Source organism: Choristoneura fumiferana, chromosome 23 (genome assembly GCF_025370935.1).
Source record: "Choristoneura fumiferana chromosome 23, NRCan_CFum_1, whole genome shotgun sequence".
Taxonomy (NCBI): domain Eukaryota; kingdom Metazoa; phylum Arthropoda; class Insecta; order Lepidoptera; family Tortricidae; genus Choristoneura; species Choristoneura fumiferana.
In genome coordinates, this window is record NC_133494.1 from 2293469 (window position 1) to 2317702 (window position 24234).

General features: G+C 38.0%; 1 protein-coding gene and 1 pseudogene across 2 annotated transcripts; both read left to right on the forward strand.

Moving 5' to 3' along the window:
* Positions 1-9592: 9592 nt before the first annotated feature.
* On the forward strand, positions 9593-16050 carry LOC141440672 (uncharacterized). 2 transcript variants are annotated; one of them, XM_074105201.1, is made up of 4 exons: positions 9593-9672; positions 11151-11312; positions 14327-14479; positions 15443-16050. In XM_074105201.1, exons 1-4 carry the CDS (start codon positions 9643-9645, stop codon positions 15602-15604), a joined length of 507 nt encoding a protein of 168 aa, XP_073961302.1. In that variant the 5' UTR covers positions 9593-9642; the 3' UTR covers positions 15605-16050. The 2 variants fall into 2 exon arrangements, with proteins under 2 accessions (XP_073961302.1, XP_073961300.1); XM_074105199.1 differs by having other exon boundaries at positions 9637-9711.
* Positions 16051-21671: 5621 nt separating this feature from the next.
* LOC141440783 (uncharacterized) lies at positions 21672-24234 on the forward strand (annotated as a pseudogene).

The following is a 24234-nucleotide window of genomic DNA, read 5'->3' on the forward strand; positions in this document are numbered from 1 at the left end:
ATCGATATCGGACACCAATAATCTGAAAGACAGGTAGGTACAGTCGGAGTAAAAAAAGGTTCGTCACCTTAAGGTCTATTTTTGTTTGCTCAGTATGAGCGATAATCTGCTTTACCAATTGAGTAGGTATGAGATACTGCATCAAACTGTCAACCTGCTAAACATAATATTGTTTAAAGGTGACCATAGCAACCCTACCACTACACTTTGGCACTGAAAAACACTGACAATTAAACAGAACATTATTTGATTCAAACTCTTACGACGCTGTTTATTGAAAAGGTTTAGCATTAATATGACCCTTATTATCATGTCAAGTAAGTATGATTTGATATGACCTTGTCTACTCAGTGCTTTGGTTTCAAAACGTACTAAGAGTCTATGACTGTATAAAGGAATCAATTTAATAACTGACGAAGGTTTTCCTACTCCCACTGTACATACTTATATTAAAGGAAAGAAAGAAAGAAACAAAACATTTATTCGTGACATGACATGACGTGACGTGACATGCATAAGAATAATAATAAAAATAGAATTCATACATTTATTTATTTCATTCATTTTACTTGCCCCGATATCAGTATCGGCGTCCGATTCCAATACCAATATCGGATCGGATAATCTGAAAACGCTCTAACGCCTGACGGAAAAAGAGGGAAGTTATATATAGGTATATAAGTTTCAAGCCAGTGTATGTTTGTTTGTCTGTGGCATCGTACCTCTCAGAATGATGGACCGATTTCGACGCGGTATTTTTACGTGAAAGCGAGTCTCCTTTTGATGGTTAAACCTTTTTTGTGATAAAACAATTACTTTGCTCACCTTAAAGATCGCGAGTGTTTTGGTTTATTGATATGGACCTCCGCGAAGGAACGCCTGCGCATGATTTAAAAAAAAATATTAAACTTTGTAATAGGTAAAGATGTCCGGGGATTTTTCACCTTTTCTAGGGGCCAAATAACTTAACAATTATTATTCGGCGCCGATATAAGAAAATAAATGAATATAATTTCACGAAAAAAAAGCTTGATTGTTATTTAATTATTTTGCATCGTTATATCTTAGTAAGAACGCCTTTTACGCTGTAAGAGATTTTTTTCAAACTTTCAATCGCTCTCCTGTAAAGTAGCACTTTCCGAGTTGTATCAGTCTTCAGAGAGGCGCAGAATTATTCTTTAACTTTCAATCTTTTTTCTTGAACTTTGTCTGTATTTGAATTTCAATCAAAGTATTAGCTCAATTTTATTCATTGAAACGCCATTCTTAGAGTTTTATGGGATAAGACTTGAAAGTTTAATAAATAAAAACTCGTTTCAACGGCACGTGGAATATTGTAGGAGTTGTGGTACATTACACAGGAACAGGGGGCTACTACGAAATTCGAAATACGAAGTTCATATCGTATCTACCGTCCCGCTGACGCTAATATTATTTAATACGAGAGTGAGAGAGATGGTACGATACGAACTTTGATTTTAGAATTTCGTAGTAGCCCCCCAGAACGATATCATCACAAGCTTACAGCTCAGCTAGGCAGCGCCATTGCCATCTCTAACAACGGGTAGGCAACGTTGAGTGGGATCGGCACGCTAGTGTTGCCAACCCTGTAGTCGCTAGTATTGCCTACCCTGAGAGGAGTAGTGTACCGGTAACGAGAATGTGGTGTAACGTGGAGCGTTTTCAGATTATCCGATCCGATATCGGTATCGGACGCCGATACGATATCGGGGCAAGTAAAATGTATGAAATATGTAGGTACCTGTCTTTCATATTATAAATGCGAAAGTGTGTTTGTAAGTTTGTCCGTCTTTCACGTCGAAACGGAGCGACGGATCAACGTGATTTTTGGCATAGTTTATAGGTGGCTGACATAGGCTACTTTTTATCCCGGAAAATGCTGCAGTTCCCAAAAGAATTCCACACGGGCGCAGCCGCGGGCACAAGCTAGTATAAATTTTACTTGCCCCGATATCGTATCGGCGTCCGATACCGATATCGGATCGGATAATTTGAAAACGCTCTGAGATGACGCTTATGAGGCTTTGCACGCGTAAATCATTAGGTCTGTTGATATGAAAATCGGGAACCCCGCGGGAAACCTACGGGATTTAGCAAAAATATCGTGTGGCTGTGTGAGCCCACCTCTGTGGGTGCATGCGACAGACGTGTCCAGCCCAGTCTCATTTCAGATTAGCAGTCTCTTTCCCAACGTCGGCTGTAGGTACATGTTTTTGAGCGCAGATTTCGGATTATGGTATCTGGGTATCATGTCTAATACTTAAAAAAATAATTGCCATTTTAGATAAAATCCAAAAGAAACCTCAAATGAGTTAGTTATTGTCGACAAGAAAGACTAATTTTGTTGCCCGACTGTTTATGAGCATTTTTAACCCCCGACGCAAAAAGAGGGGTGTTATAAGTTTGATCGCTATGTGTGTCTGTGTGTCTGTCTGTGGCACCGTAGCTCTTAAACGGGTGGACCGATTTGAATGCGGTTTTTTTTATTTTAAAGCAGGTGTTCTAGCGATGGTTCTTAGGCATGTTTTATCGAAATCGGTTCAGCCGTTTCAAGATCATCAGCTCTTTTGTTCGCTGAGGTAGGAATCTTAGACGCATAATTGGCATTTACTTTACTTTCAAACATAGAGTTATTTCAAACATAGATTTTAATGCCTATAAAACTGAATTGTATTGTATAACATTTTATGTACAATAAACATAAAATACACAAAAATAACAGTTTACATTGTGAGACAGATGTATAAAGGCAAACTTATCCCATAAAAGAGTCTTCTCCAATTAACCTTTGCACGATTGTCAGGAGAATAGAAACTAGAGTGGGTAGGCACGTCATGATAAAAAGTTAAATGAACCGAAACCTAAAATTAATCTACACTGTGAAAATATACGAAGATACTCGTATATTGTTTATACATATACATATTATAAACCCATTTGCAAAAAACGGGCACCCAAAACTTTTCTATATACACCTATGAAAATCTTAAACATATACCTAGGTACAATAACGTAAAAAAACTGTACAGAAAAATAAGAATAATACATTCAAGTTATCATAAATACGAGAATTTCCTTGCCGTCGGAGTTTCTGTTCTGTTCTACTTAAAATATTGTTATTTCGTTAAATCTCCCTGTTTTTATATCCTAATTGTTTGAGAGTTTTCTGACGCTGAATGTGGAACTCGTAATTAAATAAAGATTTGAAGAGTAAAATTATAAGGCACTTTTGGTATCTTTTATTAGCAACGAGGTATTTTTTTCATTTGCACGCGTAAAATTATTTGAAAATCTTAGAATTAACAATCTCATAGGACCTTGCTCGCTCAGTAGGTACCTATAGGTGTAGGGTTCTGTAGCTGTCACTACAAAGAACTGCAGTGGAGATGAAAACTTTTTACGGTTTTTTTAGAGCACGAGCAAAAGAGAAAAAATATATTTATATTGTCAAGCGCTGTTTTTCGGTAATAACTACGACGACGACGACGACACACACCGCACACACGACATACACCGACGACGCTTAGATAAAAAAAATATTACTAAGCTAATTTTGCAGGAAATCAGCATAGTCCCCTCGGGATTGGGATAAACGAATTCTTCGCAGATGAAGTCGCGGGCTACAGCTAGGTAGTGCATAATTATTTTTAACTTTTTAGCTGTCGTTTTTGGCGGCGTTTTTTGTGTCGGGGGTTTTTAATTTTTTTATTTATAAATACTTAGTTTTATGGGCCGCGCTTACCAACCCTGCTGGTGAAAGCGTCACTGTAAAACCACACAAAGATATATGGATAGATAGATAGATAAAATGATATTTATTATTTATTAATATTTGTTACTGCAACCACACACAATCAAAATTAGAGAAATTAGAAAAGAACAGTCCTAACTTAAAAGTAAACATTTTTAACCCCCGACGCAAAAAGAGGGGTTTTATAAGTTTGACCGCTATTTGTGTCCGTTGTCTGTGTGTGCGTCTGTCTGTGGCACCGTAGCTCTTGAACGGGTGAACCGATTTGAATGCAGATTTTTTTTATTTGAAAGCAGATTTTCTAGCGATAGTTCTTAGACATGTTTTATCAAAATCGGTTCAGCCGTTTTTGAGATATTGAACTTTGAAGGGACAATGTCGGGGGTTTTCCAACTTTTTGTTGGTTAGGTTATAATTATGCTAATAACATTCAAATTCAAAAAGGTCCACCCGTGAGCTATGGTGCCACAGACAGACAGACAGACACACACACAGACATACAGACACACATAGCGATCAAACTTATAACACCCTTCTTATTGCGACAGGGGCTAAAAAGAGAAAAAAAAAAGTCGCCTCACAACAAATATGCAGCCACCCTTCCGTTCCAAAAGGGGGTCCAACCGAGCTCTATTCTAAGCTTCTGCAGTCTATCTGTCCATCGATCTATCCACACGTTACAGAGCTGTAAATTTTAATGTAATTTAATTCAATAAGTGCGAATTACAAGGTTTGATAAAGAACAAAAAAACCATACATGAAATGTTGTTTATTTCGGTATAGTAGGCAAGGAACCTTTCGCATGCGGATTTGACTCGATCTTGGCTGTTTCTTTATTGGTTATAAGTATACGGATCGCTAAAAAACTACAGAAAGCGGCAAGCTTGCTAGTTCGGAACTCCACAGTTTGTGGCTTGCGACAGAGGGGTTAAAGTTTCCCCCACTTTTTTACTTTCTTGTAGGAACAGTTTCCGAGGGTGCTGTTACGGTTTTTACTGCACTTATGCGATATAAAGCGAAAGTCTGTAGTAGAACTTCTTTACTTTTACTGAAAGCTTACGGACGTACGTAAACAAATTTTGTAGGTACGTTAAGTACGGTCAAGGACTTTAATTCTTGAGAAACCATGGAACCATTTCACAGTAAACGTCATAGTGACATCGCATTAATTAACAAGAAAATTCGTAATGACTTTTCCTTTGAAAAGGTTCCATGGTAGCTCATGAATTAAAGTCCTTGACGAACGAAACGAAACGAACGAAAGACGAACGAGGATTATCTATATAAGTATATAAAATTCAAAGTCCTGACTGACTGACTGACTGATATATCAACGCACAGCCCAAACCGCTGAAGCTAAAGACGTGAAATTTGGCGCATTATATACCTTAACTCACATAGAATAAGGCTTATGTGGGCAGCATACCTACTCAAAACTGGGTTTTGCTTTTAAGAGAAAATTAGAAACCAGGATATTTAATCAGTGCATCCTGCCGGTGCTGACTTATGGTGCTGCAACCAGGTATTCACGAAAGATACGATCAAGAGATTGCAAGTGGGCCAGAGGGCAGTGGAGAGGAAGCTGGTAGGAGTAGGAGCAACCGCAAAACAAATAAATGGCTTCGACATCAAAGCAAAGTTACAGACGTCACAGAACGAGTGGCGGGCTCGGGCTTGTGAGGTGGGCTGGCCATATGGCCGGGAATGAGCAGTCGTGGTGCAATTGTCTCCTAGAGTGGAAGCCATGGTGGGAAAAGAGTAAAGAGACCTCAGGGTAAACCACAAATGCGGTGGAAAGACGATGTGAAAAAGGTTGGTGGCTGATGATCCAGAGAGCACAATGTCGCGACGAGTGGAAAAGAATTGCAGGAGCCTTACACCGGGAAGGTTGAGAAAGGCTGAAGAAGAACACTACGAGCAGCTGGCCAGGTGGCCAGGGACGTGTGGAAAGCACTAAATCTAAGTGCTCATAGTGAGCACCCGGAAGACTGATGGATCTTCTTAACCTTTTAGTTCTTCTGGATCTTGGTCTTATAGGAGTGCCACGCCACGTGCCACGAAAACGAAAGTTGAAGTGAATGATTACACAAACTGATTGCATAAAAGGAGAATGAATGGAATGAACGAGTGAATGTCAAAATCCCGCTGTCATTAGGTACATGACAGTGGGATGTTCTTGTGTGCGTAACCTCAACTCTGGTGGCACTATCTATACCACAAAAACATAAGACTTAAGCCGAGTTTAGACTTGCAAGAAAAATCGTGCAAGTTGCTTTACATTGCGAGGCCGTAAAGCCAACGAGTTTGTAGTGGTCAAGCGAACGCCGCAATGTAGGTAATACATTAACTTGAACGATTTTTCATGCAATTGCAAGTCTAAACTCGGCTTTAGACACACTTAACTTTGTACTAAACATGTGTACGTTGTGGTAACGGTATAACGTTAATAATACTTTAAATTATAATAAATAAATAAATAATAAATATCACGGGACAATTCACACCAATTGACCTAGTCCCAAAGTAAGCTTAGCAAAGCTTGTGTTATGGGTACTAAGCAACGGATAAATGTAATTATATAGATAGATACATACTTAAATACATAGTAAACACCCAAGACCCGAGAACAAACATTCGTATTTTTCATACAAATATCTGCCCCGTCACGGGAATCGAACCCGGGACCTCAAGCTTCGTAGTCAGGTTTTCTAACCACTAGGCGATCTGGTCGTCTAACTGTCTTTATTATGTAAATTATTTGAATGATTCGCAAATATCATTTTGAAATATCACTGCGGCTGAACCACACATAACAATTTATAATACAAATGAGAAAATTAACCAATTTCGAATATGAAAAAAATAATGATCACGATATTATTTTGATAAAATTTGGTAATCACTACTGAACCATACCACATCAAAGCAAATGCCTTAACGCTTATTTTTTTTATAATCATACCGTTCAAAATGTCTCCCTACTCCATATCACACTTACTTAGAAGTACTTAGAAGATAATATAACCTACAACGGTTACTACCTAATGAGTCGCCGACAATTTTTACGCAGATTATTGATTGGCAGACCACGCTTCGCCGAGTAACGGTACGCCGATGAATTTGTACGCAGATTTCGGCGAACAGTTGTTCCGTACACTGACACAATTACGAAACAAACAATCGACTAAACGTAAATATGCATATCGCTATTCTTTCTACCGACTACTCGGCAAAACGAATGATAGTCGTAACGAAAGTACACCAAACGTTAAACGGTTAAAAGAAAAATCTACAAATAGTTGTCTGCGAAACGAAAATCTGCGTAATTAAACTCGGCGAAACGACACCCACCCACGGGTCCATATCAACTCGCATAAGTACTTGTTGAAAGTCAGAATGTAATGTTTGTCAGAATCTACGAAGTCAGAATGATCATTTCTCATAGCTCTTTTTTCTCTGAATCCAATAATTGTTCAGAATTGTTATAAAACAAACCTAACCTAACCTATAGTTTTCTATAGGATGACTAGAGAAGAGTAAGCAAACTTAGGCGCTCCCGTGTCACCCATATCACATATTATACAGTTTTATAACGCCGCTGAGACAGTGCCGCGACCCCCCGGGGCGTCACGATGCCTAGTTTGGGAACCCCTACTTTAGTATTTAATCTTTTCAATAAATCGCCACATTTGTAAATAAAGTAAAAGAAACCAATTGGCAATAGTTTTGATTATATAAAAAAAAAACTTAAAAATGAAATGAAACCACGTGTACTATTTTTTTTTTTAATTTTTAGAAAATTTTATTAATAAAATATACTACATACTGCAGCATTACAACGCTGCATGCGAGTTGCTTGTTGCATACTTTTTGTTCATTTTCCAAGCATTTTTACTGGCCGGTTGTGTGCTGGCAGTTAACTCTTTTATATTACACATTTGGTTTCTGATTTGAAATTTGAAAATTGAATTCTTTGATTCGTTGCTTCGACTGATGTTTTTGTTTTTGGCCTCGATTCTTAGATCACATGTTGGATAGCGCAGAGCTCTCGTCTGAGTTGGAATTTTGATCTAAAAAATATTCTGCAACCAGTTTTTCCTTTGGTGTAGTGGTTGATACCAGTGTCAGTACAAGTGATTTTACCAATTGTGTGTGGCCGGCTTGTGCCGCAAGATGTTAAGCGTTTGGAGTCTTTTGCAATGATACACACACGCACCAGGTTAAGACGTTTATTCCTTTTCACCAAGAGTTTACAGTTCGTATTACAGTATCTATTTTACAAAACAATGTGCCACGGCCGCGAGTCGTAGAAGAAGAAGAACCTGAGAAAATTCTACTTAGTGTCACAGGCCATCTTGTCGTAACCGGCCAATCAACGTCGACCGCCAGGCGCGCGTGAGCGTTGATTGGTCGGTTCAAACCGTGGTGCACAGATAGAGATTTAGAAGTATAATAGTGGCGGGATGATGCGGTAGCGCTGCTGGTCGCTTAATAGCGCCACAAGCGTTTGCCCGCTGCTTTTCTGCTGCACGCCCGTGTGACGGAGCGTTTTAACGATTTCTCCGATACTACCGATTTTCATCGGGTAAGTTTTGATTCCGTGGTTGTCTAGGGACGTGTTAGTTTGGGTCTTTTCCTTGTTGTGGGCTAATTAAAATTCTCTTTTCAGTCCTACCTATACCCCTACTCACATCCTGATCTACCACCTACTCGTGATGGGTGTCGCCATGTGGTTATTATCCGCACATTTAATCTCGGGAAACTGGAGCGTGTGACGTCTACTGCTCCGTGGGATCCGTTAGCGTGGAGGTTCAGAAAAGCATACCGTGTCGTAGTGAACTGGTTAAAAAGAGTTTAAATAACCTAATCATCCCTTTAAAAATGATGCTAATAATGTTTTGCTAATATCATATATGAAAGACAAACGTATTATAGTTTTTTTTTCGCTCTCATAGATTTTAGGTTGGTCACCCGGTGAATACGTGCATGTAGTCATTAGTACTAGCTTACATCATTTCAGGGATTACCTTAGCTATTAATATTGTCTTTTGTATAGGTTTTTAGATGATTTCCTTTTCAAAATTAAAAAAGGCCTTTACAAAAGCGCATTTCTACATTGATTTTGGGCTTTATTTGGCTTGCGGCTGATTAACCTTTTTTTCATAACCGTACAAATTATAATTTTCTTACGTACCTAATTCACTAACAACGTGTGATCCCAAAATTTGTTTATTTTTCGGTGTTTTATTTTTTTGTGTTTATTTTATATATATCTTTTGTCTAATTTTTTGTGTTTTTATAGTTATTTGTGTGTTTTTCTTTTATATATAAAGTGCAGCTGTTAAATTTTTAAATAAAAAATGTTTACTGCAAAATTCTACGTTTTTGATTTATGTCAGCTTGCTTAGGGTTCACGAGCACCTTATGAGCTCTTGGACGTTTAAGTAATGCTGCAATACACACTAAACTTATAAATAAAAAAGTTGACAAAAATCACTGCCAGGTGGTATGGTGCCCAGTGTACATTATATATGTTTTACAAAAGAAAGAAAGATTGAATTAAGTTTTTTTTGTATTTCTCTAAGTAGGTACGAGGGAATTCAAAAACTAATACGTCAAATAACTTAATTAAAAATCTTTCTTGATGTATAATTTGTGCCAATACTCTTTATTGCAGATCACGAATCAGTACAAAAATGTTACATGACAGAACACAACACAATATGTACTTTGCCTGCGGTGCATAAAGCCATTCTATAATTGAAATTATAATGACATGTGCATAGTTATGTTTAATCTTTCATCTGGCCTTTGTGATGATAGTGTATAAAATTCGTACGTAAAAGATTTATGTTTGACTTGAATGCAAAATGCGTCTCGACAACAAAAGTTTATTTGTGGTTTGTTATTCAACTTTACTAGTTTTATGTGGTGCAAAGGTAAAGTTGATAAATCTTGTTACACCTACCTTCTTCTTCTCTTTTGTGATTTGGCTTTTCTGTCCTAATTAATAGGACGATTTCGACAGTGTCAAGGTAAACTTAAACTCTCTTTGAGAGGGACGTTGTACGGTGGTTGTAGTTTTTGCAACTTTATAGTAAAATTCCAGAAACCACGTGGAGACAACTTGCGCATTAAAAAATGCCAGACACGAGAGCCCAATAGCAAAATTAATATTGTCTACATCCGCCATGTTCGAATGCTACAAATCGAATCCAACACCTACCTATGTAATGTAGTCCGCCCGCTCGCTGTTATAATATTCAAAAATAGAAATAGGTTGCCAGTTCTAAGTGAACGAGCACCAAGGAGTTTTACATAGTTACTACTGTACCATCAGCCAAATATGTGGTCTACCACCCTAAAGTTGATAATCGTTGCATGTCATAAAACAATAATGCCAAATAGCGACCCATTCATTTGATAGGAACTTGCTAAATTGATGGACCACTTACTTGGCTGATGGTATGCACAGTCAACGTCATAAATAAGTTGTTTTTGAATTCATGGACAACTGCGGGAAGTAGCGGAGCCCCCTAACACAAAAGTATTGTCATAATTACCAGCGGGTGCCAGCCACATTGTTTGTACCTAGGTTAAGTTTTGAAAATAAACATTTTTTGATTTAAAAAAAAAATTATCACTTTTGTACATTGTCATTTTAACGTCATGTTTAAAAAGCCATACGAAATTGTGTAACGACTGAAAATGGCAAGGTACAGAAATGATCACTTATTTATGACTGTACATTGTTCGGGCTATATATATTTGCAGGTGGTAGGACCCTGTGCAAGGTCCGCCCGGATTGCTACCACCGTACCACCATCTTGCTTGCTAATCCTGCCGTGAAGCAGCAGTGCTTGCACTGTTGTGTTTCGGCGTGGAGAGGAAGACAGCCGGTGAAATTACTGGCACGTGAGGTATCCCATCTTAGGCCTCTAGGTTGGCAACGCGTCTGCAATACCCCTGGTGTATATATACACCAGGTGATGAGATGTGATATGGAATGATTTATATATACGGAATCCTATCTAGGACGTGTGCGACACGCTCTCGGCCGATTTTTTTTAAAGTTATTGAGTTGAAATCTAAAAATTTTACCGTAACTAATGATTCAAAATCTAGAAAGCCTTTGATGCGGTCCACTGAACATCGACCAATATAATTAATGCTGGAAGTAAATCGTTATATTTCGAATTAACCGGTGGCAAGTTAAAATCTGTAGTGTTTTAGATAAATTAACTGTATTCCTATTCTTGATGTCAACGTGATGACGATTATTATGATGGCAGCCCCTTCCACAGGATTAATTTTTGTAAAACTTATTTAACGTAGATTGTACGAGTTCCGTCGTAATCACGTAGTTGTTTGATTCCAGATCATTCGTTACATATTAACGGAACATGCGGTAATAACGCATTTAAACAGTTCATACGTGTGTTACACCAACTTCACATCGAAGCGTCATGGTCGGCGCAGCCCCATGTACTATGTGGACATCCACTATCGCTCTCTCGTCCCCTTCGATAACACATTCAAGGTAATTTTGAAATAAATAAAGATAGTAAGATAGTTTTCATCATACTTGCACGTAAACAGTATCAAAACATACAGGTTAACTTGGCCGTAGTGCACCATATAAAATCCTCGACCTTTTTTCTTGTCATGAAACCCGAGATCGGTAAATGAGTCATTACACGCAGAGGTGCAGCACGCCGCGCACGAAATGAACTACACACGCCGCAGGCGCACGGCCGCACGCTGCGGGGAGCCTGCTAGCGCTGCCCGAGAGCGCAGCCAGCGTATCGGCAATTTTTGTAATAGTACATATTGTATTTTAAGGGTGGTAAACAAGGAATTACGAACGAGAGTTTATTAGAAGCCCGAAGTCAAAGACTAAGGGCTTTAATGAGTCGCGATGTTCGTAAATCTAGCACCGCCTGTGCGACAAACAATGTTTTTCATCGGGCACGTATTTGAATTTCGAAATTTAAAATATCTAAAGTTTAATCGTTTTAACGTCGACGGTCAAAATATCGAAAATCAGAATGTCGAACGATCATAAGGTCGAAATTCAAAATGTCGAAAGTATAAATTATCGAACGGTACAATTATCGAATGCTAAAATTTCGAAAATCCTAATATCGACGGATAAAATATCAAAAATTGAAATTTCGAATTATTCCAAGGTCGAAATTCTAAATATCGAATGTCTACATGTCTAATACCGAAGGGTTCAATAGTCGATTACTGATAAGAAATTTAACCGTGGCTTGTTTTGGCCACAGTTGAACCTAACACGCTCCTCCTCGCTGCGCTCGTAAACTTTTAGGTTAAATTAATAAGACTTCCGTTTTAAATTTTAGGTACTAAGTAATCTAATCTAAAAATTAGGTGCGACGACGAGCGCAGCGAGGAGGAGCTGTTAGGTTCAACCGTGACTAAAACAAGCACGAGCCGAGCGAGCGAAGCGAGCGTGCCGCGGTAGCGGCCGGCGATTGCCAGAATCGAGTTCTATGCATTTTTCTTGATATTAAGATACTTCGTTATTACAATTTTCGATATTTTAATATTTGGTTTTTTGACAGTTGATATTTTGTGTTTCGATATTAACATATATCGATCATTCGGTTGTAGATATTTTGAACTTTCGATATTTTAACCGTTCGATATTTCGGTATTAGGAATTCCAGACGTCGATATAATGATAGTAGATATTTAGATAATTCGATATTTTGATTTTCGATATTTTGACCGTCGATGTTTTAACTTTAGATATTTTAAATTTCGATATTCAAATATGTGCCCTTTTCATCACATTTACGAGTAAAATTGTATATTTGTTAAAGAAAAACTAATATTTTTTCAAAAATTGTCGATACTACTGACTGCGCTCTTGGCACCGCCAGCTCCCCGCTACCCTCCCCCTCCGCAGCATGTGCCCGACGTGCGCGCGCAGGTGCTCCTGCAGCAGCGCGCGCAGCAGCACGGGCGTTGACTCATTTACCGACCTTGAGTTTCATGACAAGAAAATTAGTACGCGCAATGACTCATTTACCGACCACGGGTTTCACGACAAGCACATTAAGGTCGAGCGTTTTATTTGAGGGGTGCAACCAAGGTAGCCTTTATGTTTCGACACTGCTTACAAACAAGTGTAATGAAAAAGTAATACTTACTTATTACACACACACACAAACATCACGCCTGTATTCCCAAAGGGAGTAGGAATAGCACACGAAACGTTATCGCTTCGGGGCCTCTTTTAGCAATTTTAGGTTTAAAGTTTGAATAAAACGGTACAATAGTGACAGGTTGCTAGCCTGTCGCCTACTACTTACTTATTCTTTCACAAATATACAATTTTACTCGCAAATGTGATGTAAAACACTGTATGTCGCACGCGGTCTTTGACTTCGGGCTTCTAATAGGATCTCGTTCGTAACTCCTCTCTTAAAAAACAAAAGAAGTTTTTTAATAGCTTAAAACTTCAAGCTGAAATAAAAATGAAATGTTTGTGTAAATTTTAACCCAACTTCAAAAAAAAGAGGAGGTTATCTATTAGGTTGTATGTTTTTTTATGTTTGTTTCCTCAGAACTCCGTCATTTATGAACTGATTTGAAAAACTTTTTTTTCGTTAGTTTAAGAATGTTTTTAATTAGGTCTCATAATCACCTCCCTTAAGACACATACGTACTAATATGTCATTGCGGTTGTGAATCGGACACTGGCTTAGCATAATATTTTGATATTTTACTAACGCTCGACGGAAAGAGATTTAGATAACATCTTTATCATAAAGTTTTTCCTGCACTTGCACTTGTAAATAGTTACCTACTTAATTATCGTAGGTACGTAAATAAAAAATTAAACTCGATTTTTACCCACTGTTAACTACTTGAATTGAAACTTGTCACATTACATTTATATATAACAAAAAAACTATGTAAAACAAGACAAAAAAGATGTAGGAAAAAAAATAAAAAAAAAGAACCGACTACAAAAAACCATGAAATTAATTTATTCTAGTCTAAAGTCAGTACCTCAGCACGAGCCAGCAGGAGTGGACCTATAGTTGTCTACCTCATCTATATATCATATTATATACTGGGCTTCAATCACTCCTGCTGGCTCGTGATGACGGAGTTCTGAGGAAACAAACATAAACAAAATACAACCTAATAGATAACCTCTTTTTTTGAAGTCGGGTAAAAAATTAAAATTTTCACAAACATTTCATTTTTATTTCAGCTTGAAGTTTTAAGCTATTAAAAAACTTCTTTTGTTTTTTAAGTATGGGTTCTATCTCGGTTCCTTTGGTAAGACTTGGGTGTGACTTCAGATGGAATGATGTATTTCTAATAGACTATAGTACAGTACAGTCACCTGCTTAATATGCCGCAGCGGAGCGTGCAAAAATATTTGACTCGTCTTACCGGCCCTAGAAATAAAGTCGTACCAGATATTTATGTAGGTACACTTTGTTGTGTCAGACATTGGTACTGGTGACTGTACCTATATTTACTGATCCCTTGTTTTGTACAATTTCGCAGGCCGACTTTTATTTTTACGAGTTTCTCAGCAACGAGTATCGACGTGGTTTCGTTGAAATGCACTTCAAGTGGTGCGACCTGATCCACAAGGACCCGTTCTTCGGCGCCGCCATGAACCAGGGCAAGTTCCGGCGGCCCTGCCCCTTTCCACCGGTACCCATCATCCCAGCTTATAAATGTTTATCCATTGCTTCGAACCCATAACACTAAGCTTTGCTTACTTTAGGACTAGGTCAATTGGTGTCAAGTTTCCCGTGATACCTATTATTTTTTATTTATTTAAAGTTAACTAAAGATAGCCTTTGTGTACACGTTAATTGCACATCAAAAAAATTAACAAATACTTTTACCCCAGAACCAAAAACTAAAAAGAGGGAGCAACACACAAGGGAGGTGCTGGAATAATTACGAAATCATCCTATCCCCTTACCACCTATCCCCCAAGATATTTATGTATATGTAAGTAATTTTTTTGTAATCATAATAGATCTTGCACCAAAAACTTCGAGCTATTTTGACGCGCGAGGTAGGTTTCGCCCTTGTCTGGTCCTTAGTCCTTACTGAGGTCACCCCGTGCCTAAAATATTATTTTCATCACACTTGTCCGCAAACAGTGTTGTAACATGCAGGCTACCTTGGTTGCAACCCCAAATAAAACCCTCGACCTTAATGTGCTTGTCATGAAACCCGTGGTCGGTAAATGAGTCATTGCACGTACAAATTTTCTTGTCATGAAGCCCAAAGTCGGTAAATGAGTCAACGCCCGTACTGATACTACTGCGCGCGCTGGTGCCCTGCGCGCAGCAGCGCGCGCAGCAGCATGGCCACATGCACACGCAAGTCAGGCGCATGCTGCGGGAGGGGGAGGGTGGCGCTACCAAGAGCGCAGCCTAAGGTATTGCCAATATTTGGAAGAATTATATTTTTTATTTTAGAAATATAAAATGTTACTCGCAAATGTCTCGATAAAAGACATTGTATTTAGAAACATTGACACATTAAACCCTCAGTCTTCGACTTCGCGCTTCTAATAGGCTCTCGTTCGTAATTCCTTATTTACCGCCCTTAAGACACAATGTACTAAGTATAGAGCATTGCGACTGAATTAATTTGCAGGACGATTACCACATGTACAACATGTCCATCCCGTCTGCGGCCATCCCGCCCGGGTTTCCGTTCACGAAGGGACGCATCTACGCGAACGTGACGCACCGCGGTTATGACGTCTTCGGAGGCTACATCGACATGGAACTCAAGGAGAAGATCCTGAAAACCTAGCAATATGCAGCATAGTATACCGGGTGTGGCCTGTAATACGAGCAAAATATTTAAAACGTAGATCGTCCTCGTCGAACTGAACAACATTAGTTCAGCGACTTTTAAAAATAATGGAGTCTTTGAATTTTCCTTTTTCCATACAAATTGCTATCTATGTACGCGATCCCAGAACACAACTGACGTGGCCTGTCACGCTACAAACATCAAGCATTTTGCTTTACATTGCTTCTTCGAATAAACTTAAAAGTGTAATAAAATTAAAAAACTAATAATTTTTAAAAGTCGCTAAACTAATGTTGTTCAGTTTGACGAGTATGGTCTTTTTTTTAATTATTTGCTCGTATTACAGGCCACACCCGTTATATATATACTTTTTTACATGAGATTTACCGTGATTGATCTCAACTGATGTTAAGTGCAGATGAGGCCGAAGGTGTATCTCACTGGTTCAGTAACAGCCTATTCACTGTAAATCAAAAGTAATAAATATAAAAATAAACAATAATAAATACTTACTTTTGGATTTCTGTCTACCTGAAACTTGGAATTTTATTTTGGGTTAATAGGACGTCCTGTCTAAACTGTCAATATACCTACCTTATTTACCATAAGGGCACATGGGGCCCGTGCCCTGGGCCCCCCAGCCCATTGAACTCCTGAAAGACCCATATAGGTAGGGTCAAGTGTCCACCAATGAAACACATAAAATTTAAAATCTCATAAATCTTTTGTTTTGATAGATAAGTCTGAATTTTTTACTGTACTTACGTAATTTTATTGGGTATCACGTGACATATACAATGTTCTATAAGAATGTGTAGTTGGTCATCAAAAAAAATAAAAAATAAAAAATGGGAAATTTTTCACTGTGTCCACAGTGGTGTACAGAATGAAACACTACATATTTAACAATGAAACGTGAAAACAAATACAATCTGTTTCATAATTTTGGGACGTATTTATGTAATAGGTTAATAAAAAATGCACGAATATACTCAAACAGTTTTAATTACTTTAACTTTAATCAGTCTTATTAGATGTTAAGAGTAAATAGCAGCCTAAGGTATAAAATATAATCCTAAACTTGGAATATTCCGTACAAAATACGAAATCCTTAGAAAAAGATTACTTATTTTTTTCGTAATGGCGGAACCCTATTTCGGGCGTGTCCGACACGCTCTTGGCCGGTTTTTGTATTGTCACCCCATCACACCAACACACAACACTAACGTCCGATCGTCCCTCCGAACATTCATCCCGACGCCGACACTTATTAATAACAGGATTCCACGAAGATGAAAGCTTATACCCATCGTCCCGGTTGAAATTGTATGCTTTTTTATTTCAACTGCTTCACTCACATACCAACCATTCTTGAGTAGAAATGACATTCCGTGGACAGAATTTTGGGATTGTGAAGCTCAATCCAGTGGTTTGCTCCTGACTCCAACAAATGCTCGACTATGGCTGACTTATGTACCTACCTGGCGATTTTTAACTGCTGCAATATGTTCCTTGACCCTCTCAGCTATTTTTCTTTTCGTCTGTCCGATATAGGAACTAACACAACTACAATCAACCTTATAAACTCCCGGTGTTTGGAAGGGAACGACATCCTTGGGTGTCCTAATATGCCTCGCGACTTTGGACAAAGGCGTGTACACTACCTTGATGGAATACTTGCCTAAAACGGCTCCAACTACACTATATTACTCGTGTGTGTTAGCGTGATAAGTTCCGTTGGTGATATTTTGACCTAACTATCATGCTAAAAGATGGTAGATAGACGGTATTGGTTTTTAACCGTCGTTAAGTATCTAAAAAAATCCGCATACAAATCTAGCAGCCTGCGACCACAGGCCGTATTGTTTAACGCGCGGGCTCTCGCCATCGCTTTCACCATCTCTTTCTGTCAGCATGGCGGCAACACAGGTTCTGCTACTCAAATGGAACTACAAATTAGTTCTGCATCTTTAAAAAATTAAGTAATTTTATCATTATGTTTATTCCAAACAAATTAAATGGTATTTTCAATGTACGGCATCCAATAGCCTTAATGACATCGCCTGTCACGTAACAAAATGACGGATTTAGCAATACATTGCTTGTCCAATTAATCTAATCCAAGTGATCTATCAACGCACAGCCCAAACCACTGGACGGATCGGGCTGAAATTTGGCATGCAGGTAGATGTTATGACGTAGGCATCCGCTAAGAAAGGATTTTTCTAAATTCCCACGGGATAGGAAATAAATGGGATTTATATTTTCACTTTGAAATGGCCCTATTTCCGTAACTATAATTATTAGAAACTTCAAATTTGGCATGCAAGTAGGTAATAGGTACTAACAGCTAAAAACTCTTTTCAGGATTTTACGAAATTCCCACGGGATAGTGAATAAATGGGATTTGTATTTTCACTTTTAATTAATGACCCTATTTCCGTAACTATAATTATTAGGGACTTCAAATTTGGCGAAAAAGTAGGTAATACTAACAGCTAAAAACAATTTTCAGGATTTAGCAAAATTCCCACGGAATAGGAAGTAAAATGGGATTTATATTTTCACTTTGAAATGGCCCTATTTCCGTAACTATAATTATTAGAAACTTCAAATTTGGCATGCAAGTAGGTAATACTAACAGCTAAAAACGACTTTCAGGATTTTACGAAATTCCCACGGGATAGTGAATAAAAAGGATTTATATTTTCACTTTCAATTATTGACCCTTTTACCGTAACTATAATTATTGGAGAGTTCAAATTTGGCGAGCAAGTAGGTAATACTAACAGCTAAAAACAATTTTCAGGATTTATCAATATTCCTATGGGATAGGGAATAAAATGGGATTTATATTTTCGCTTCAAAGTGGCCCTAACTCCGTAATTATAAATATTAAAGACTTCAAATTTGGCATGCAGGTAGATAATACTAATAGGTAAAAACTGTTTCAAAGATTTTCCGAATATCCCACGGGATAAAACGAATAAAGAGAATTTTATACCAACTGAATTAGAAAACGCATAAGCTAATCCAATAAAACTGGGGACTGGAGATTTGGCAAACTGATGTAAATCTGGTAACAATTATTTAGCAGTGACATCCCTGCTCATCCTGGCGAGGATCGTCTCCGTAGAAGGGAACTCCTCAAAAGTTAATGGCACACGCAAAAGATTTTACATGATTGTTAAATTTCAATGACAATGCGTTTATATTATATACACCGCCTGATGATGCAGCCAGGGTCGTCTGCTGGTGACGGAACTCCTCAATGGCTGATACCATAGATACGAAATTTTACATGTACGTTCAACGAGCTGACACAATTACTTTGCCCATCCGCGACCTTTATGATAGCTACTTTTGTGCCCATGCAATGTGTGTTCATGCAGTTCCTCCACCACCACACTGTAAGAACACACAAATCCATCTATCATCACCACCACTTTACACTGACGCGTTTCGAACTCAACCAGAGCTCATTTTCAGAGCAACACAACCGTTCAGCATGCTACGGTGTGAAATTTGGCATAGATGGACCTAAAGTAATGCAGAGGTGCACTAGGGTGCACTACTTTACAATTTTTCGGGATATAATCCTATATGGTGTACGAAGTCGCGGGCAAAAGTAACGCGTAGTACTTGAACGTTTTCTAAAATTTCAACCCTGAATCAGCGAAGCAGGGTTTCAAAGCTGGTAAGAATCATAATTAATTACGTATGTAGGTTGATTTTTGTATTACAAAATTAGCACCACCTGTCTAAAGAAAATCTGTCCGTATTTGTATTTCCATGTAATCCTCCGAAAATTAATCAAAACACGAAAAAAGGATCGCAGGAAGTAAATGTATGTTACTTCAAATTTAACGCGAGCGAAGCTGCGGGCAAAAGCTAGTCTTTAAACTATAATAAAAACCATAATACAAGTTATTTTAAAAAGTTGTAGAACTAAATTAGCTCAAGATTAAGAGTGGAAGCTGTGGTCTAATTTTTTGCTCCTGTTGTAGGCCCCACCCGGTATACTACTAAATACCTAACTTATTTATCAAAATCTCTTTGTTGTTGCCGTAATCACAGCCAATTGAAAACGAATTATTCCAATAATTTAAATAATAAAGACAGATAAATGCTCAACATAATGTTATTTTATGGAAAACTGTAATTTTGTGTGCATCCTGTTTATTTATGTTTTATAGTATACCTAAGTAGGTATTTGCAAACTCAACTAGGTATGCGTATGCGTTTTCCAAGCCATATTGTGGGAGCCCTGAGGACGTATTGTCTACGTCTAACGGTCGAGTCGACGTATCTCGCTCTCTACAGTAAGTGTCCGGACCGGACACAAAGGAGTGTAGTACCTTCTACAAACGCATCTATCCATTAGCATTTTTTCTTTAACAAATCAAGAAAAAGATGTGAATGGGATACCTATTTGTCTTTAAGCGGCCTCAATTATACTTAGGTAATCTGTGAAAATTTCAACTGTCTAACTATCACGGTTCATGAGATACAGCCTGGTGTCAGACGGACGGACGGACGAAGTCCGGGTTTCCGTTTTTACCCTTTGGGCACGGAACCCTCAAAATTTCACGTGGAACTTTAACTGGCTAGGTATATTTCATTCATTTTTAGTAATTTTTGAAGTTATAGCGGCCTCATTTTACGATAAACTAACTTAAATTACGAACTAAATAGAATATTTTTTTTATCCAGAGGGGTTACTACGAAATTCGAAAATCGAAGTGCGTATCGTACCGTCCTTCGCACTTTAGTATTAAATAATATTTAGCTTCAGCAAGACGCAAGATACGAAGTTCGAATTTTACACTTCGTAGTATTTATTATAGGGCCAGCAGGGCTACTAGGAAACTCGAAACTCGAAGTTCGTATCGTACCGTCTTAAATTGCGAACTAAATTTATATTTTTTTATGATTTTTTATTGTGACAGCTCTGTATTAAAAAAAAGTTGATTAGACGCTCTACGCTGAAAATAAGATGGTGTTTTACTTCTCAAGCTCTCTCCTTTCAAATAAATAAATCATTCCTATGAAGAAAGAAATATCCCAACGAGACATCCTTCACACCGTCCCTCTCGCTCTCGTATTAAATAGTATAGTCAGGTCAGAGGAACCGCACGACACGAACTTCGAGTTTTGAGTTTCGTAGTAGCCCTGCAGTAGCTACCCAACTTCACGAGGTGATATACTCGTACTGGAGTGTTATGTAGAGTTTTAACCCTAATGTTTAGTCAAATGTGTTGTTTTTAGAAATAAACCGAACCAGGTACCGGCAGCCTACCTAAGATTCCAAAGTTTCACCATGCGTGGTAAAAAAATCCGCAAGTAACGAACTCGGTTGCGAGTGGTAGGTATCTAACCTACACCTAGCTGCTATACCTAGTACTTAAATAGACAAAAAATCACATAGGTATTTAACTTGAAGAAGATGATGGATGAATGAATCTTTCGACGAACAACTGGCACGACAATTTAGTAGACGCTTTAGATCTAGGGTGCCCCCACATGCAGTCGCTAGTCGCTTGTTTGCAGCGAGAAATCTGGTCATGTGACCCCATTTTGAAGGTGATTTTGAATTTCCCGCGACTCGAAAAAGTAGCGTCAAGTCGCCGCGTCGAGCAGCAGCGACAAGATGGCTTCTTGCAGGAATGGTTTTGGTCTTTAAAGCTGATTTTCTTAATCTCATTTAGTAGCAGTCGTGGAGGTGGTACAAATGAAATTGGAGTGAATTAAAAAAATAACACTGTTTTTGCCGACATTGAAGTTTTTTTTTCTTTTTTTCTAGCGATAAAGCTCAAGATTTTCAGCATGTTTTGTTTTCAGCTTTATCACTAAATATCACGTGACCAGAGGGCCTACTGCGAAATTCGTAGTTCGTATCGTACCATCCCTCTCGCTCTCGTATTAAGTACTATAAGTGTCAGAGGGACGGAACGACACGAACTTCGATTTTAAAATTTCGTAGTAGCCCTGCTGATTTGACGTTGGAAACGAGCGTCGAGCGACTGCATGTGGCCCCCACCTTTACGGTTGATAAAAACAAAAGTACAGCCAAAACTAAACGCCAAACGTCACTTTCAATGTCAAGTGAAGTTGTAGAACTTGTAGAAACAAAACTCAATTAAAATGTATAAACAGAGGAATTGAGGGAATATTTCATTTTCATTTAATATGTATAACAAAAGCATATTTGAGCCGGTCCACCAAACATGAAGAGGAATACACATTTCTTTGATCTCTTCTGGGAAGATATTATAGTCTCTAATATTCTGCCCTACCTCACTATCCGTGAGTGTTTCAATTTTCGCTGTGTTTCTAAAACCTGTATCCAGATAGTAAACATTTACTTTACGAAAATAAAGACTTTAAAATTAATGAACAATGTGTTCCCGCCACAAGCGTTCAGTGTAAGTGTTTTATTTTAATTTACCATAGAATAATATATATACGGTACAATTTGCACCAATTGACAGTCGCAAAGTAAGCAATGCTTGTGTTATGAGTAGGTACTAGACAACGGATAAACACATTTTAATACGTAAAAAGCATCCAAGACGAGAACAAACATTCATATTTTTCATACTTAAAATCTGGTTTGACCGGAGATTGAACCTAAGATTTTAAGTTTTATATTCTTGCTTTCCAACTAAGCTATTCGGTATTTAGAACTGCTGGAAAGATGTTATGTGTTCTGATTTTTCCAGGTGTTTGCTGGGACATGTTCTAGGCTACATGTGTTGAATTTGAGCCGTTGCGGGGCCCTCACTGATGCAGACTTGATTCCGTTGCTGCGAAAAAACATACATTTGGTGAATTTAAACCTGAGTCAGTGTAATAGTCTATCAGCAAAATGCTTGCAACCGATTATTTTATATTGCAATGACTTACAAATTTTGAAACTAGCTCAGTGTATGTGGCTGACAACTGGTGCAATGGAAGCTCTAGCTCTGCATCAAAGTAATCTAGAAGATGTTGATTTGTCGCACTGCGCTACAATTTCAGAGAGTTGCATATTGATTTTTATAAAGAAATTTAAACGTCTTCGAACATTTAATTTGGAAGGTAATAAACAGATTACTGATAAGTGTTTGTATGCGATGTCTAAAAATAGTCCAGCTCTAAGGATGCTCAATCTTGGGGGATATTCTGATATTACGGATAAAGGGATCAGGTGAGTTAGCATGTCACTAGAATATCTTATCTTTTTGCTATGTATTTATTTATTTAATTCAGAAACAAACAGTCGTTTACAAACATTCGTTTTTTAAACTATGACATATAGCTTTGACCTAGAGTTTCCTTTACATTTTAAATTGCAGTGTATATCTAACGAAGCCACATGCCCTGAGATAACAATCTTTTTTTTTTACATTTAGGCTGAAATTGTTTGGAATACTTACACACTTAATTATGTATGCCAGTGCCAGTGGGACATAATACTGGCTACATAAAAAAAAAAATATATATAAGGGGGGGAGCTGTGGGAAGGTGGGTTATTCCAATTGTGTTTTGTTGGATAAGTTCGTATTTACCTTGCTTTCTGAATTAGCTCCAGTAAACTACAGTAAGCTGGTTGGGAAAGCCAAGTAAATACGATTTTTTCCGACAAAACATGCCATTGTGCACGATGGCTAACATTATTTACTACATTTGTGGTCTATATTGCAGTTATATTAAATCATGAATCAATATAATGAAGAAAGAATAAGTAAAAAAGCCATTAACATTTTTTTGGTTACATTTCAGAGCCCTCGCCCTTCACTGCCATAAGCTAGAAGCTCTGCTGATCCGGGGCTGCACCAAAGTGACAGAGAACAGCCTTCAACTTATGAGGAACCGGTCCGCCTGGACCGAAGACCAGTTCAGCCTGTTCCAATGCCTATATATGTACAGATATAAGCCAAGGTTGTTTTTTTATCATGTTTATATTATAAGGTACTATGCTAAGGGACTTAAATAGCTGTATTTTAATTATTATTGTTTACTAATTAAAAAGCATGCAAGAAGTTATGGTTACAATTTAGGGTTTAGTAACACTAATTGCAAACCACAATTTCTTCCACGCTTTCGCTAGATATAATATCTCTGTCGGCGGCCGATCGTAAAATCCGCCAGATCACGAAATTCCTAGGCATATCGTGAAATGGCGCCATTTCATGATATGCCTAGGAATTTCATGATCTGCCTAAACGTCACTAGGCAAATCGTTAAACGGTGAATTTCCGTAGTCAACTAGGAACCCTTATAATTTCGCCATGTCTGTCCGTCTGTCTGCCTGTCCGCGGGTAGGCTCAGAGACCGTTAGTACTAGAAAGCTGTAATTGGGCATGAATATACATACCAGTCACGCGGACCAAGTGGTACAATAAAAAATGAAAAAAAAATTATAGGGTACCTCCTATAGAAATAGTGGGGGTGATTTTTTTTTCTCGACACCCTATAGTGTGGGGTATCGTTGTATAGGTCTTTTTAAGTCATTAAGCATTGGGAGGGTTGCTAAAACAATTTTTATATTCAGTGATCTGTTTGTGAAATATTCAACTTTAAAGTTCAAATTTAGAAAGAAAGAAAGAAAGAAAATATTTAATTGCCAACAGTACAAACAATAC

Bases quoted from the DNA above. Each gene is read 5' to 3' on its own strand.
- LOC141440672 (XM_074105199.1), top strand. From the start codon at position 9,643: ATGCGTCTCGACAACAAAAGTTTATTTGTGGTTTGTTATTCAACTTTA. The intron at 9,712-11,150 runs GTAAAGTTGATA...GTTTGATTCCAG, and splicing joins TAGTTTTATGTGGTGCAAAG to ATCATTCGTTACATATTAAC. The intron at 14,480-15,442 runs GTACCCATCATC...ATTAATTTGCAG, and splicing joins GGCCCTGCCCCTTTCCACCG to GACGATTACCACATGTACAA.